Here is a 15,319-nt window from a genome sequence, read left to right as displayed (position 1 = left end):
GAAGATTAGAAGTTGGATGGGACACCTGAGGATAAGCTTGTTCCCAGGGAGAAGTGCAAACAAACAGACTTAGGATATAAAAATGCTGTGACTTTCTACCCAGACAGAGCTGTTACCCTCAATCCATGCGTATAATCATAGAATTCAGGTTGGAAAAGACCTCTAAGATCCCCAAGCTCAATCCCAGCCCAACCCCACCATGCCCACTGATCACATCCCGCAGCGCTCCACATTGAACCTCTCCAAGGATGGTGATCCCACCACCACCCTGGGCAGCTGTGCCACTGCAGCACTGCTCTTTATGAGAATAAACGTCTCCTAATATACAACTGACACCAGTACAGATGCTATGCAATGACAATTTATTCAAGAGGAAGAAAGGCAGTGCAGAAGATATTTGTATTTACTCTACAACACAAAACATATTGCATTAACACATGAGAGGGGTCTTCTTGCTGCTGAGGCTTTGCTGTAGCATTTAAAGCACATGCCTGGAAGAAATTTTCAAAGCTCTTGAATGGACTCATGAAGTGTTTATGCATTCCAAGGCCTGCACAAACAGACAAAGAAATCAGATTGTTTTTGTGTTTACATTCCTTCCCTACTCACTCTCAATCCATGCACGTCTTCCTCTTGGTTATATACATTCCAAAATACCTATTGTCACATGCAAGTCGGATTGGGACAGCCTTGTGCAGTCCCATCTGACTGGGAGGAGTGCTTTGCTATCGCTCCGGGAAAAGCAGGGAACTGAATTGGTATCCCCTGGCCTTGGGGTGGGTGCGTTCAGTCCCAATGGCATTAGATTTTCTTTTGATGCAGTTTCACTTTTTGCACAGACTCAACTGCACTCAGATCCGTGTTCACCCTGCAGCACAACCCTTTTGTTCCCCATGCACCATAACAGCCCAGTTCTGAAAATACGAAACCCCCTGGCAGAGGAGCTATAAGGGCTGGGACTTATAAGCAAAGAGCTGGGACTGCACGTGGCTGGCATCTATGGCCATACTTTACCCTTTGTGCCTGGACACATCGTGGTGTACACCTCAGCAGCACATCTCAGGAGAAAGACAACTGTAAAGCCCTACTAGCAACTTACACCAGGCTGCCCTCGTAATGTACTGTTTCCTTCATAAATCCAAGACCGAACATTCAGCAGCATCTTGGGCAAAATGCATTTGTCCACTTACGCGATGGATGAACGTCAGTGAAGGTCAAACTCACCATTTGCAGCAGGAACGGAACCCGAAGCAGCTTCCGACTTTGATTAGATGGCTGGGACACCCTCCAAAGTGGCAGGACCCTCCTTTACAGAACAGCATGTCCCGCCGGGGCGAAGACAACCCTGCAACAACAGCAACCAAGTTCCCTCTGATTCTGCAAGGCAAGGCAGCTCCACTCACTCAGCTGCCTTAAGGACTGATGTGAGGGTTTGGCCACGTTGAAAGGTGAGCTCACAAAGCGGGTCTGCAAACCCTTCCCCATAACCCAGTCGTTATCCTCCCCTTTAATTCCTCTTTCATCTTACCTGGAGAAACCTGGAGTGCCAGGAAGAGGAGAGAGAAAAGCAGGTAAAGAATCCTCATGGCTGCAGATCTGCTGAGCTGCTACAGGGAAAAGGAAGAAGAAATGTATGTGGCAGGCAGTCCTTGGAATCCACAGTCTTCTGAGCTGTACAGGTAAAATGGCATTTATATTACATTTTCTTCAAATTCAGAAATACCTCCATGACCTCATGGATGCTCTGTGGGCATTTCTGGGGGAAAGAAAGCAAGGAGCAGCATGGGATATAAATACATATCTCAGGATTTGTGTTTATTAAGCTGTTCTAATTCAGATTTCCTGCCACGCTTTGCAAATACTCCTTGGCCAAAATACAGACAACACCTCATGCCCGGTTCAACGTTTTATCTAATAAATAAACCCCACTGAGCACAGTGAGGTGGTTCTACATCCGAGCTTATAAATGACAGAAATAACGTGTTCATTTCGCAGTGTTGAAACTTAGCAAAAGCAATTTGCTCAAGACCTTCAGCTTTAGTCTACAGATGATCACTCAGGAATGAAAACTCCAAATTCCAAAAACAACCAAATCTGTTCCCAGCTGACAAGAGACATTTAAAAGCAATCCTGTAATGAAGTCCTTGGAAGAGTCAATGACTGACGCAACTAACGTAAGCAAAGTGGGATAAGATGTCCTAACTGGGCTTATGGATAGAAGGGAGGCAGTTAATATCATTCATTCATCTTTCAGCCTTCTGCATTGTTTTCTCTTAAGCACTGCAGGGAAATGAGGTTGTGATGAATTGCATTTCTGCAGATGGAATGGTAAGGAGTAGCCCAAAGCAGATTAGAAACTGGCATCAGAAGTTGGAGCAAAATTCTCTATATTTGGAAATACCAGGAGAAATAAGTAAGCAAAGTAAACCTAATCCTGCAAATGAAAGGAACTTCTTAACAGTGATACTAAACATATGTTGGTTTCTAAGAGACCAGCAGCTTCTCAGCTCGACCTCACCCCATTTTTCTCCTTGGAATTAACAAGTGGGGTATCTTTACCAAAGCCTGCTTTACCAAAGCCTACAAAGATACTAGCACATATTTGAACCACTTATTCAACCTTAGTAATGCTGATAAACTTACATCCAATTTTTTTTTTTTAGAAGCCTACAGGTTTAGATTAATAACGCTGAGGACACTCACGCATGTATATATATATAATTTGTTTTCTTTTCAAAAACACAGAAGACATTAAAAGAAAGACTGAAAAGAACTGGGACGTTACCGGATATTAGATGAGCCCAAAAGCCAAGCCAGAACACCTCTTGGTCTCTTCCCTCCAGAGGGCTTTGACTGTGGGATTTGAGACCCTCTTTTATAACATGTTTGCTGTGGGTAGTGACTCTTGCTTTCCCTTTCCAGTAAGTACACATCAAGCCAATCAAAAAGTGACCCATCTTTTCGGTGACTTCTAACCCAACCGGAATGAAGTTTCTTCTCACTTCCCAGTTGAAAAGCAGTGTTGGTGCCTGAACCTACAAAGATTTTCTACTGGAAAATCCCAGGTTCCTCATGCAACACCTCTTGTGACACACCAGCTTATGTAAGGTACGTTAAGCCACCGTGGTCTGGGTCAAACATATTGGGACATACGTTGAGCTGTTCCTGGGTAGGAGCAACTTAATCCATTGCAGTATACGCACTGCACTGTGTGCCTCTCTGCTCTCCCACTTCGTTTATTTTCTGTTCAATAAATACAGAATAGAAGAACACAGAGTGGACACAGGATATTAAAATAAAAGACCATTAGATTCATAGAATCAGAATTATTAAGGTTGGAAAAGGCCACTAAGATCATCCAGAGCAACCATTAACACACTGGCTTAGTGCCCAGTCCATCAGCTTAGCATCCAGTAAGGATGCTTTCATAAAGAATACAAAACATACAGAGGCAGTGAATTCATGCTGGCCATGTCCCCATATGGCCTTTCAACTAATGGAAAATGCACCAGTTTAGGAAAATACAGAGCCAGAGGCTGCCTCTGTACCCTCAGGCTGAGGGTGCCAAAAGGCAGCTTGAATTTGCACAGTGCCCAGTTGTGCTTATTCTTTTGCTTGCAGCTTTCCCCTCCCCCAACTCCTAACACCTGCTTTGGCTTTTTGTCCCCAGTGAACACCAACATTTCCGGACAAGTAGCCACAATGAAGGTTTCAATTGTGTTAGCACAGTTTTGAAGCAAAACCCCAATAGTCTTCTGCGACTTCATAGAATCATAGAATGGCCTGGGTTGAGAAGGACCACAATGCACATCTGGTTTCAACCCCCTGCTATGTGCAGGGTCGCCAACCAGCAGACCAGGCTGCCCAGAGCCACATCCAGCCTGGCCTTGAATGCCCAATAACTATCCAAAGACACCAGCAATAAGTATTTTTTCATATCCTACTTTACATTATACCACACTTCAGCCAATAAAACACTGTTCGTGCATCATTTCAGTACGACACCTGTTACTACATCATAATATGATATGATAAATATTTTATTTTCAATGAGAAGTGAATCTGCTTGACAAAAATCCTCTACAAGTGGCACGGTGGCTCACAGATCACTTATTCTCAGAACTTAACAGAGATATTTAATTGCTTATTGGTTCCTCAGTTTATTTACTGTGTAGTAATTTATTCCATACTTTGATATCAGTTGCTTAAGGATACATAAATATACATCTGTGCATATAAGCTTGGACATACACACGTATATGGAAATATGCTTACAGATGTTTTCCTTTAAATTCATATCTCAATATAAATATCTTTTTATTTTCTATGTACTTCTGAAAATGATTATTTTTTCAGTATAGAAGAAGCAATAGATAGATTTCTGGTTAATCCATGAACTTCTGACCATAACTTAGAAAAATGGAGGGAAACAAAGTGACATAAGATGCAGTTACTTCACAATTTGCCAAGAGTTTGTGGTTAGCTTGCCAACTGTTATTATTACCCAAGCTGATTCCTCAAGGAAACACAGATGCACTGTTGATTTTCACCATGTCCAAGCTCCTACATCCAACTAATGCCAAGGAATTGGCTTTAATGCTGGGCGGTCTTGACACTGGTAATTTTGGATTCTACATGGTCATTCCCATCGTTGCAACTGAAATACCTCTGACAGAGGGATGAAGAAGAGATTTCTAATAGTTTTTTTTTTTTTTTTGGAAAAAAAAAAGGCAAGTATTAAGAAGGTTCTGTGCAGTGTAACTCCTGTTTAAAATGCTACTACATGGAATACCTGTCTGCTGCCTCACCCCTCACCTCCAGAAGACAGTTTGTTCATTGCAGTGAACAGCAGTGATGGTTGGTGGCCCAGAAAACCATAGATTGCTTCTCAGTTGTGTGATAATGTAATCCCTTACCCCCTTTCATGTGTATTGGACTAAATTGTAGCCATAAGGCACAACCGCTGAGGTGTTTTAATGCTACCGTGGATTGCACAGAATAGAAATTCATATTGCTCTAGGTTAGTTACAAAAGCTGTTACCAGCTGTTGAATTGTCAAAGTAGATCCACCAAATGGAGGATAGCCTGTGCTTAGATCATGTTCTGTATTTGTAAGGTCATCAGTAAGGGATGTACTGAATCTTAGCTAACAGATAAAGCCTTGAGCTGACTACCAACCATCTCAATCAGTAGTAAATACATACACGGTCATATACTTTGAGCAGTACACCAAAGCTATCTAGCCAAGCTGATGACTTTGTCATGTAGTTTTCTTGAGTAACCAGAAAGAAATCATAACATGAGTGGACAGACCACCTTTCTTCTTGTCTTTGATTTCAGAGGTAAATGGATCGTTTAGATCTAGAAGAACAAAGACCATCCCTTTGGTGTTACTGTGCAGCAGTAAGGACCGTGCTGTGCGAATGTGTTTGCTGATCTTATCTTTTCCTCCTTGTGCCTTTTTTCTAGTCTGAGCCACCATCAGGGCTCTAAAGTCATGTAAAATGCTGCTGGTTTTCATTTGCATGAGGTCCCCTCAGGAGTGAAATGTCTTGAATACCTCCAGGGCCGCTGAAGGAAGGAGATGGAGTTACCTTCAGCATTTCCGACACTGCCAGGCAATGATGATGGGGAAAAGGAGACAGAAAATATGGAATCTCTCTGACATCTCATTAGAGAAATACTATAATATGAAAATACCTTCAAAAATCAGCCTAGAAACTAGCAGAATGTGTGCTTGTTTGACACTCTCACCCATCATGGAGAGAACCCTGACAAAGATACCATGGTCACTGCACGAGTACCACAAGAAAGGAGCCATTGTGGAGCAGAGGGAAAATGACCTCCCTGTTTCCAGGGAGTGTGGCAGGGCATGAGTGGTGAGATTGTAGAACCACAGAATAAGTGTTTAGGTTATAAGTAACATCATCCACTATCCATCATATTTGAAAGGTCATGGCAGTCTGGTGAAGTTCTCACTGACTGCAAAAGGAGAAACATAACTTGCACCTAAGGCAGGGAGGTAGGAACTAAATGGTCTTTAAAGTCCCTTCAAGCCCAAACCATGCTATGATTCTATGATTCTGTAACTGTTAAGATCTTCAAGTTCAACACTCACCTAAAAATATCAAGGCCACCAACAAACTATGTTTCTTAGGGCCAAATCCCTAAGTCTTTTTAACACCTACGGGGATGGGGACTCCACCAGTTCCATGTGCAGCCTCCTCCAATACCAAAACATTATTTCCATGAAGAAATTATTCGTAAAGTCCAATCTAAACCTCCTCTGGCAAAACTTGAATGAATCGTAGAATCATAGAATCATGGAATCATGGAATCATGGAATCATGGAATGGTTTAGGCTGGAAGGCACCCCTAAGGTCATCTACATCCAACCCTCCCTCTATATGCAGGGACACCTCCCTATAGACCAAGTTGCTCACAGCCCCATCCAGCCTGGCCTTGAAGGTCACTGGAGGTGTTCAAGGCCAGGTAGGATGGGGTCCTGGGCATCCTGGTCTAGTATTAAATATGGAGGTGGGCGTCCCTGCCTGAGGCAGGGGGAGTTGGAGCTTGATGATCCTCGAGGTCCTTTCCAACCCAAGCCATTCTGTGATTCTATTATTCTACAAATGCTTCCAGGGAGGGAGCATCCACAGCATTGCTGGGCAACCTGTTCCAGTGTCTCACCACTCACACAGTAATGAATTTCTTCCTGATATCTTGTCTAAATCTACCCTCTTCCAGTTTACAGCCATTTACCCTCATCCTATCTCTACCAGCGCTTCTAAAAGGTCCATCCCCAGCTTTACCATAGGCCCCCTTCAGGTCCTGGAAGGCCACTATTAGGTCCACCCAGAGCCTTCTCTTCTCAAACTTGACACCATTTCCTTGCATCCTATGTGTTCTCACCTGAGTAAAGAGACCAACAGCCACCTCAATGCAGCCTCCCATCAGGCAGCTGTAGAGAGCTGTAAGGTCTCAGCCTGTATCTCTGCAGAATGCTTAGCTCTACAAGCCACCTGCCCACCTGTGTGTTACTGCCTGTGGTGCAAGGAGTCTGAGGAAAAATTCCCATCTTCCTCAACAAACACAGCCAAGGTTCAACCATAGAATGCTATGAATAGTCATTTTATTGAAGCAAGGAAAGAAGTAGTTTTGGTGGTGATGTCTGGTTCAGATTTATGATTTCACAGGTGCTGATAGGGAAGTATTGAAAGCCTTTTTTTTTTTTTTTTTTTTGGCAGGAGGAGGATGTGGTGCCAGCAGGTTGGATGGAGTTAGAGTGCCAGAGAGGCCATTTGGTAGTTGCAGGCAGGATTTCCCAGGAGAAGCCAGTGAGTCATCAGGCCCACCTGTTCCTGCATGATAAAAATAGAGAGCCTTTGCTTGCCCACCAGTAGGTATTCTGTGGTGTAATTCATTTGGTTCAGGGTCTATCTGCTGTACTCCATGGCACCACTACAGAGGCTGCCATGGGACATGAACAACCCCTGAGGGTCCTCCGTGCCAGCAGGGCTGTCATTGGAGAAGTGACAAATGGTGGTGTCAGCAGCTGTGCCTCTCAGCTGTCAGCCACTGCTATGGGGATGCCTTGCACTTCCACATACCTCACACAGCAAGATTTTAGTCCACTGCCACATGATCCAACCCGGTAATATGGCCACCGACATGGCCCAGGAATGCAGACACCCCTTTGATATCTACAAGCATGAATAGGGCTGGAAAAGTAGGGCTGACCTGCACAGTGGAAAAAAAACAAAACAAAACCAGTAATTGACAGTGCAAGTGAGCAAAAGTGGATGCACATTCTCTCTCCTCTCTAATTCCTCTCCCCAAATCAGAGTCACAAGGATCCCCACTTCTCTCTGCTCCCTGTGCCAGGGCACTGCCCTGTGTCCTTGGACTGCCCCGGGCACCACGGAGCAGAGCCCCATCCCTTTGAACCTCCTGTGGGGATTGATGGTTGTGGTGGGACCCCCTGAGCTGCCCCTGCTCTGAATCAAGCAGCCCCAGCTCTCACAGCCTCTCCACCCAGCACAGCTGCTCCAAGCCCTGCTGCAGCTTGGAGGCCCTGTGCTGGGCTCTCTCCAGTGTGTAGGTCTCTCCTGTGCTGGGGGGCTCAGAACCAGGTCCAGCACTCCAGGTGTGGCCTCACCAGAGTTGAAGACAAGGAAAGGATCACCTCTCCCGGGCTCCTGCTGAGGCTTTGCCCACTGCAGCCAAGATTACTGTTAGCTCTCTTAACAGTAAGGGCACATGGCTCACTCATGCCCAACTTGATGCCCACCAGGACCCCCAGCTCCTTTCCTGCAGAGCTGCTTCCAGCTGTCTTCCTGGTGCTGCGGTTGTTCTTCCCCAAAGGCAGGACTCTGCACTTCCCCTTGTTGAATTGGACGAGGTTCTCACAGTCCATTTCTCCAGCCTGTCCAAGTCACATCTTACCTGCAACACCCTGGAGCACCACAAAGAGGACAGACAGCAGCAGGTAAAGGATCCTCATGGCCACGGCTGGGATGTGAAATCCTTATCTGCAATGGACAGACACAACAAGACCAAAAGGCACAGAATGGTTATCTCCCGACTGAGAGTTGAGCAACTGCTTATAACGTGCCTCAAATGACCCACACCAGAATCCAGAGTGATACAATCAACTTGAGTGAAGTTGCAGATATTCAAATAGTCCTTGAATGTATCTGCAGGCAACCAGGCCTCACCATCTCCTCTTCTTTGAGCTTCTAAGACTTTCAAGACTAGAAGCTCCTACAGTCCCTTTCGTCCCCTATTGTTCCCAAATTCTATTTTTGATTTTTTGAGTTTTGGCCTTCTTGCACTGAGAATTCTCTTTTTGACACCCATTCAGTACACGACGTGTTACTCTGAAACCAACATAGGCTGATGAATCTTTCACCCACAGCCTGCCATGGTATTCAGAGAACAAGACAAGCGTCATTGTTCTCAAAGTTGGAGAAGGACACTGTTATCTCTTGGACACAAGTGAAAGCGTGACTTCAAACAAAATGTAACTGGAATTTTGGCAAGCTATTGAGTAAAAAGGCATGTTGGAGCACCGATTGCTTTCCAGATGTCTGCCTCTGTAGGAAGGTGACAAGTTCCAGACTGGAAAGAGCTCTGTCTCCAATGCCCATGGACTGAAGAGGAATGGAAGGAAAAGAAGTGGATAAAGGCCAGGAGCTGAGGGCACCTGTCCAGAAGCAGGCACAGGAGGGGTTACCTGCAGAGGAGGTGGAGGATCACCGCTGCCTTCTGTCTCCCTTCTCCAGTAGGTTCCCCAGCCCCAAACATACCTCTTTATGTGAAGTCTGGGGGTTCTGACTGAGCAGTCATGGGCCAATGAAGGAAGACTTTTGCCTCCCAATTGCTTCTGCATTTTGGTTCCTTCCAATGAGGCTGCGCTTTGGGACAGCTTTGACCACAAATCCCCAGGTCTTGGTGCAATCCATCTTAGAGCATTCCGCTTTCTGTGAGAGACGTTAGGCCACAGGGCTGTGTGAAATACCTGGAAACAGGCACCGACTGCTGCTGACGTCCTGGTTCTGCCTTCAGTGTGCTGCTTAACAGTTGGGCTTGCGATAGTGTCTTGGCCATCATTTGCCTGCATGATGTTTTGTCCTTTACAGCCATCCTTCTTGTCTTTTCTCCATGTTAAGAGAAGAATGAGCACTGCTTGCCTTTCAGCTTCTTCTTTACATTGTCAGTACATCAGTGCCTAGCAGTATATGAAATAATGACATAAACATATGCAATCTTTAATGCAAAGTTTTGTAAGAAAGACATTTTCATCTCTTCTTCCTCTTCCTCTTGATTTTTTTTCTGTTGTTTCAATGTCCTTCCACATACGAGCTTTCAGTTAATCCCCCTCTGGTTTCCCAGACCCTTGCAGGATAGGCAGCACACCTGCCAATCTCCCATTTATTTTCCTGATTGTCACAGAATCACAGAATCATAGAATGGTTTGTGCTGGAGGGCACCTTTAAGATCACCCAGTTCCAACCCCCTGCTGTAGGCACAGGCACTTCTCTAAGGAGAAGTCCAGGAGTGTCCAGGTTGCTCGCAGCCCCATCCAGACTGGCCTGGAGTGTTTCCATGGAGGGAGCATCCACAGCCTCACTGGTCAACCTGTTCCAGTGTCTCACCACCCTCGCAGTTAAGAATTTCTTTCTGACAGCTAGTCTAAATCTACCCTGTTCCAGCTTGAAACTATTTCCCTTTGTTCTGTCGCTACCTGCCCCTACAAAAAGTCCCCCTTCTGCATTCCTATAGGCCTCCTTCATGTACTGGAAGGCCCCTATAACGTCCCTTGGAGCCTTCTCTTCTGCAGGCTGAAAAGGCCCATCTCTCTCAGCCTATTCCTGACTGGGGAGACGCTCCAGCCCTCTGATCATCTTGGCTCTCCCCTGAACCTGCTCCAACAGCTCCATGTCCTTCTCGTGTTGTGGGCCCCACAGATAGAGTCTGTATTCCATGTGGAGTCTCGTGAGAGCAGAGCAGAGGGGCAGAATCACCTCCCTTGCCCTGCTGGTCACACTTCTCTTGATGCAGCCCAAGATAATGGTTGGCCAATGAGCAAGCGCTCATTGCTGATGCATGCATTCTCTGCCCAACCTGTATCTGTGCTTGGGATTGCCCCAGCCCAGTTGCAGGACTTTTCACTTGGTGTTGTTGAACTTCCTGAGGTTGGCACGGACCCTCCTCTCTAGCCTGTCCAGCTCCCTCTGGATGGCATCCCTTTTGTTCTAGTTTGTCAACTGTACCACTAGAGGAAAAGGACGCCATTACCTGGTCCCTGACTCTTTGAGACCTTTCAGGGATAGTTATTGCACTGGCTATGTTGGACATGGGGCAGAAGTGCCCGTGGACTGCACTGACAGTGGGGCATTTCCCCACTTGGATTTCATGCTGTTCCTGCTAATTGTAGACGTGCCACAAGGAAAAGTGTTGGGTAATGTTATCAAAGGTCTCTCCTCTCTTCCCATCAGCTGCGGAGAGAATACTGGGAGAAGAGCATGGCAAAGAGAAGGTGAGGGAACCTCACAGTGAGAAGTTTGCTGTTGAGATCTTCAAGATCATCACTCATCTAACACTACCAAAGCCACCACTAAACCACGTCCCTTAGGTACACCTTCCTATGTCTTTTATATTCCTACAGGGATGGGGACTCCACCACTTCCCTGTGCAGCCTCTTCCATTATCACAATGCTATTTCCATGAAAAAATTCTTCCTGACGTCCCGTCTGAACCTCTCCTGGCATAACTTGACACCATTTCCTTGTGTCCTATTGCTTATCATCTGAGAAAAGAGACCAACACCCACCTCAGTGCAGCCTTCCATCAGGCAGCTGTAGAGAGCCTTAAGGTCTCAGCCTGTATTTCTGCAGAATGCTTAGCTCTACAAGCCACCTGCCCACATGTATATTAATGCTTGTGGTGCAAGGAGTCTGAGAAAAATCCCCATCTTCCCCAACAAACACAGCCGATATTCAACCACAGAAGTGCCAATGTTAGTCATTTTATTGAAGCAAGGAAAGAAATATTTTCCATGGTGATGCCTGGTTCAAATCTATGATTTCACAGGTGCTGGTATCTGCTTCAGAGCAAGGGAAGCTTTTGAAAGCCGTTCTGGTTTTTTTTTTTGCGGAAGGATGTGGTGCCAGATAGAATGGAGTTGGAGTGCCAGAGAAGCCATTTGGTAGATGCAGGAAGGATTTCCCAGAAGTCAGGGAGGTATCAGCTCCTCCATCCCCTGAATGATGAAAAGGAGATAGCCTTAGATTGCCCACAAGCAGGTTTTCTGTGGTGACATTCATTTGGGGGTGTTATCTGCTGTATTTCATGGCACCACTACAGAGGTTGCCATGGGATGTGAATTATCCCTGAGGACCCTCTGTTCCACCAGGGCTGCCATTGGAAAAGTGACACAAGGTGATGTCAGTAGCTGTGACTAATAGCCATAGGAATGCCTTGCACTTCCACATACCTTGCACAGCAAGAGCCTATTCCATTGTTACATGTTCCAATCCAGTAATATGGCCTTCGACAGATCCCTGGAAAGCAGATTCCATTTCGAAGCCTACAAGTATCAATAGGCCTAGGAATGAAGGGCTGACCTGCACAGTGAAAAAAAAAAAGTTAACAACTCACTATGGAACTGAGCAAAAGTGGATGCACATTCTCTAAAGCTGGTTGCCTGCAGCATGTCCTGGTGCTGGGGTTGTTCTTCCCCAAGGGCAGGACTCTGCACTTCCCCTTGTTGAATTGGACGAGGTTCTCACAGCCCATTTCTCCAGCCTGTCCAAGTCACATCTTACCTGCAACACCCTGGAGCACCACAAAGAGGACAGACAGCAGCAGGTAAAGGATCCTCATGGCCACGGATGGGATGTGAAATCCTTATCTGCAATGGACAGACACAACAAGATCAAAAGGCACAGAATGGTTATCTCCTGACTGAGAATTGAGCAACTGCTTATAACGTGCCTCAAATGACCCACACCAAAATCTTATACAATTCAATGAACTCACATGAGGTTGCAGATATTCAAATTGTCCCTGAATGTGACTCCAGGCAACAAGGCCCAATCATCTCTCTTTGACCCAACGCTCCGAATGACCCAAACCAAAAGCTGATGTGATACAGTGAACTTGAGTGAAGTTGCAGATATTCAAAACGTTCCTGAATGTATCTGCAGGCAACCAGGCCTCACCATCTCCTCACTGACCCTCCAGGACTTTTGAGACTAGAAATTCCTACAGTCCCTTTCAACCCCAGTTGTACCAGAATGCTATCTTTGACCCATGAATATCAATAAAAGTATGAGCTCAACCAGAACATAACAGAAATTTGGGCAGGTTTGGAGAAAGAAAGGGAGGTTGGTGCACCGAGTGCTGTCCAGAGTGCTGCCTGCCCCTGTAGGAAGCTGGACAGTTCTCAACCACTGGAGAGTTGTCTGTCTCCAATGCCTATGGACTGAAGAGGAATGGAAGCAAAAGAAGTGGATAAAGGGAAGAAGCAGAGGACATCTGTCCAGAAGCAGGCACAGGAGGGGTTACCTGCAGAGGAGGTGGAGGATCACCGCTGCCTTCTGTCTCCCTTCTCCAGCAGGTTCTCCAGCGCCAAACACACCTCTTTATGTGAAGTCTGGGGGTTCTGACTGAGCAGTCATGGGCCAATGAAGGAAGACTTTTGCCTCCCAATTGCTTCTGCATTTTGGTGCCTTCCAATGAGGCTGCGCTTTGGGACAGCTTTGACCACAAATCCCCGGGTCTTGGTGCAATCCACCTTAGAGCATTCCGCTTTCTGTGAGAGACGTTAGGCCACAGGGCTGTGTGAAATACCTGGAAACAGGCACCGACTACTGCTGATGTCCTGGTTCTGCCTTCAGTGTGCTGCTTAACAGTTGGGCTTGCGATAGTGTCTTGGCCATCATTTGCCTGCATGATGTTTTGTCCTTTACAGCCATCCTTCTTGTTGTCTTTTCTCCATGTCAAGAGAAGAATGAGCACTGCTTGCCTTTCAGTTTCTTAATTATACTGTCATCACTTTAGTGCATAGAAGTATATGAAATAATAACATGAATATATGCAATCTTTCATGCAAAATTTTATAAGGATTTTCATCTCTTCTTCCTCTGAGGATTACTCTTGATTTTTTTTTTCTTTTGTTTCAGTGCCCTTTTTGATATTAGCATTCGCTTAGTTCTTCCTAGGTTGCCCAGACCCTTGCAGGATAGCCACCACACCTACCAACCTCCCATTTATTTTCCAGATTGTCACAGAATCATAGAATCACAGAATGGTTTGTGCTGGAGGGCACCTTTAAGATTACCCATTTCTAACCCCCTGCTATAGGCACGGGAGGTCTAGGTTGCTCACAGCCCCATCCATCCTGGCCTGGAATGTTTCCATGGAGGGAGCATCCACAGCATTGCTGGGCAACCTGTTCCAGTGTCTCACCACAGTCACAGTAAAGAATTTCATCCTGATATCTAGTTTAAATCTACCCTCTTCCAGTTTAAAGTCATTTTCTTTGTCCTGTCTCTACATGCCTCTATAAGAAGTCCCTCCCCAGTTTTCCTCCAGGTCCCTTCAGGTACTGAAGGCCCCTATAAGGTACCCCTGAAGCCTTCTCTTCTCCAGGCTGAAGAGCCCCAGCTCTCTCATTCTGTTCCCACAGGAGAGGTGCTCCAGCCCTCTGATCATCTTTGTGGCCCTCCTCTGGACCTGCTCCAACAGCTCCATGTCCTTCTCATGTTGTGGGCCCCACAACTGGATGCAGTACTCCATGTGGGGTCTCATGAGAGCAGAGTAGAGGGGCAGAATCACCTCCCTCACCCTGCTGGTCACACTTCTCTTGATTCAACCCAGGATACAGTTGGCCTTCTGGTCTGCAAGCGCTCATTGCTGTCTCATGTTGAATCTTTCATCAACTGACAGTGCCAAATCCCTCTCCTCAGGGCTGCTCTCCAGCCATTCTCTGCCCAACCTGTATCTGTGCTTGGGATTGCCCCCACTCAGGTGCATTACCTTGCACTTGGTCTTGTTGAACTTCATGAGGTTGGCACGGGCCCTCCTCTCTAGCCTGTTCAACTCTAGAGGACATTGATGCTGTTACCCATGTCTTTGGGACCTTTCAGGGGTATTTATTGCACTGCTGCAATGGGGGCAGAAATGCCTCAGGACCACATTATTATGGCTATTTTACATGAAAGAAAGGGCACAAACTGCTTTAAAAGATGCTGGGGCTGTTTCCACTTAACAACTCCGCATGAGATGAGAGCTTAACATCTCCACATCTCCAACCATGAACTGGTCCATATGAGTAAAACTGCTCTAAAACCCCAGGGACCAAAGGTGCGTGGAGAAACCTAAATCCGGTAAGATGGCCTGGAGTACTACATTTGCCCTTTAGAACAACCTTGCCTATGATACCAGCTTCCAGTTTAATAAAAATGAATAAATGGAAACATCAATTGTCATAGGCTTGGAGAAATGTGGATAGAGAGAGTATTCTTAGTGATAACTAGGGACTTAAACAAGCAAGAAAGGGTAAACACAATCTTGCTACCTTTGGGTGAGGAGCAGGACTAGAACAGGTCTTTCCCCTCTGCAAGACTCACATGGATGATTTTCAGAAATCTCAGTACTGGGAATGTTTTCTTCATGACCAGATTTCAGCCTTATAATTACTTGAATGGGCTGAAGAGAAAGGCAGCTCAGATGCCTTCCATCCTCCCTGAGTGGTGCTATAGGGGTCTCTGTGTGTGGAAGACCCCATTCACTGTGAGCATGCCATACCATT

At 45.9% G+C, this 15,319-nt stretch overlaps 3 protein-coding genes across 5 annotated transcripts; all 3 read right to left on the bottom strand.

Moving 5' to 3' along the window:
• Window positions 1-345: 345 nt before the first annotated feature.
• On the bottom strand, window positions 346-2,849 carry DEFB4A (defensin beta 4A). 3 transcript variants are annotated; one of them, NM_001201399.2, is made up of 4 exons: window positions 2,786-2,849; window positions 1,529-1,671; window positions 1,225-1,345; window positions 346-550 (listed from the first exon to the last, which is right to left on the bottom strand). In NM_001201399.2, the coding sequence occupies exons 2-4, from the start codon at window positions 1,584-1,586 to the stop codon at window positions 535-537; spliced, it is 195 nt and encodes a 64-aa protein (NP_001188328.2). In that variant the 5' UTR covers window positions 1,587-1,671; window positions 2,786-2,849; the 3' UTR covers window positions 346-534. The 3 variants fall into 3 exon arrangements, with proteins under 3 accessions (NP_001188328.2, NP_990323.3, XP_015140577.2); NM_204992.3 differs by having other exon boundaries at window positions 1,529-1,607; XM_015285091.4 differs by having other exon boundaries at window positions 1,529-1,604.
• Window positions 2,850-7,121: 4,272 nt separating this feature from the next.
• On the bottom strand, window positions 7,122-9,287 carry AvBD6 (avian beta-defensin 6). Its single transcript, NM_001001193.1, is given in 4 exon segments — window positions 7,122-7,361; window positions 7,611-7,740; window positions 8,446-8,531; window positions 9,236-9,287. Coding segments are annotated over 3 exon segments (204 nt in total). The 5' UTR covers window positions 8,504-8,531; window positions 9,236-9,287; the 3' UTR covers window positions 7,122-7,345.
• Window positions 9,288-11,515: 2,228 nt separating this feature from the next.
• Window positions 11,516-13,121, bottom strand: AvBD7 (avian beta-defensin 7). The gene is given in 4 exon segments (NM_001001194.1): window positions 11,516-11,764; window positions 11,999-12,128; window positions 12,330-12,415; window positions 13,072-13,121. Coding segments are annotated over 3 exon segments (204 nt in total). The 5' UTR covers window positions 12,388-12,415; window positions 13,072-13,121; the 3' UTR covers window positions 11,516-11,748.
• Window positions 13,122-15,319: the final 2,198 nt, after the last annotated feature.

The sequence above is a fragment of the Gallus gallus genome, chromosome 3 (assembly GCF_016699485.2).
Source record: "Gallus gallus isolate bGalGal1 chromosome 3, bGalGal1.mat.broiler.GRCg7b, whole genome shotgun sequence".
Classification (NCBI taxonomy): Eukaryota; Metazoa; Chordata; class Aves; order Galliformes; family Phasianidae; genus Gallus; species Gallus gallus.
Note: the sequence above shows the minus strand (reverse complement) of the source record. Positions and strands in the feature narration are given on the sequence as shown.

Coding starts and splice junctions, on each gene's coding strand:
- DEFB4A (NM_001201399.2), bottom strand. CDS start 1,586: ATGAGGATTCTTTACCTGCTTTTCTCTCTCCTCTTCCTGGCACTCCAG. Junction 1,346..1,528: donor GGCACTCCAGGTTTCTCCAG/GTAAGATGAAAG, acceptor CTGTTGTTGCAG/GGTTGTCTTCGCCCCGGCGG.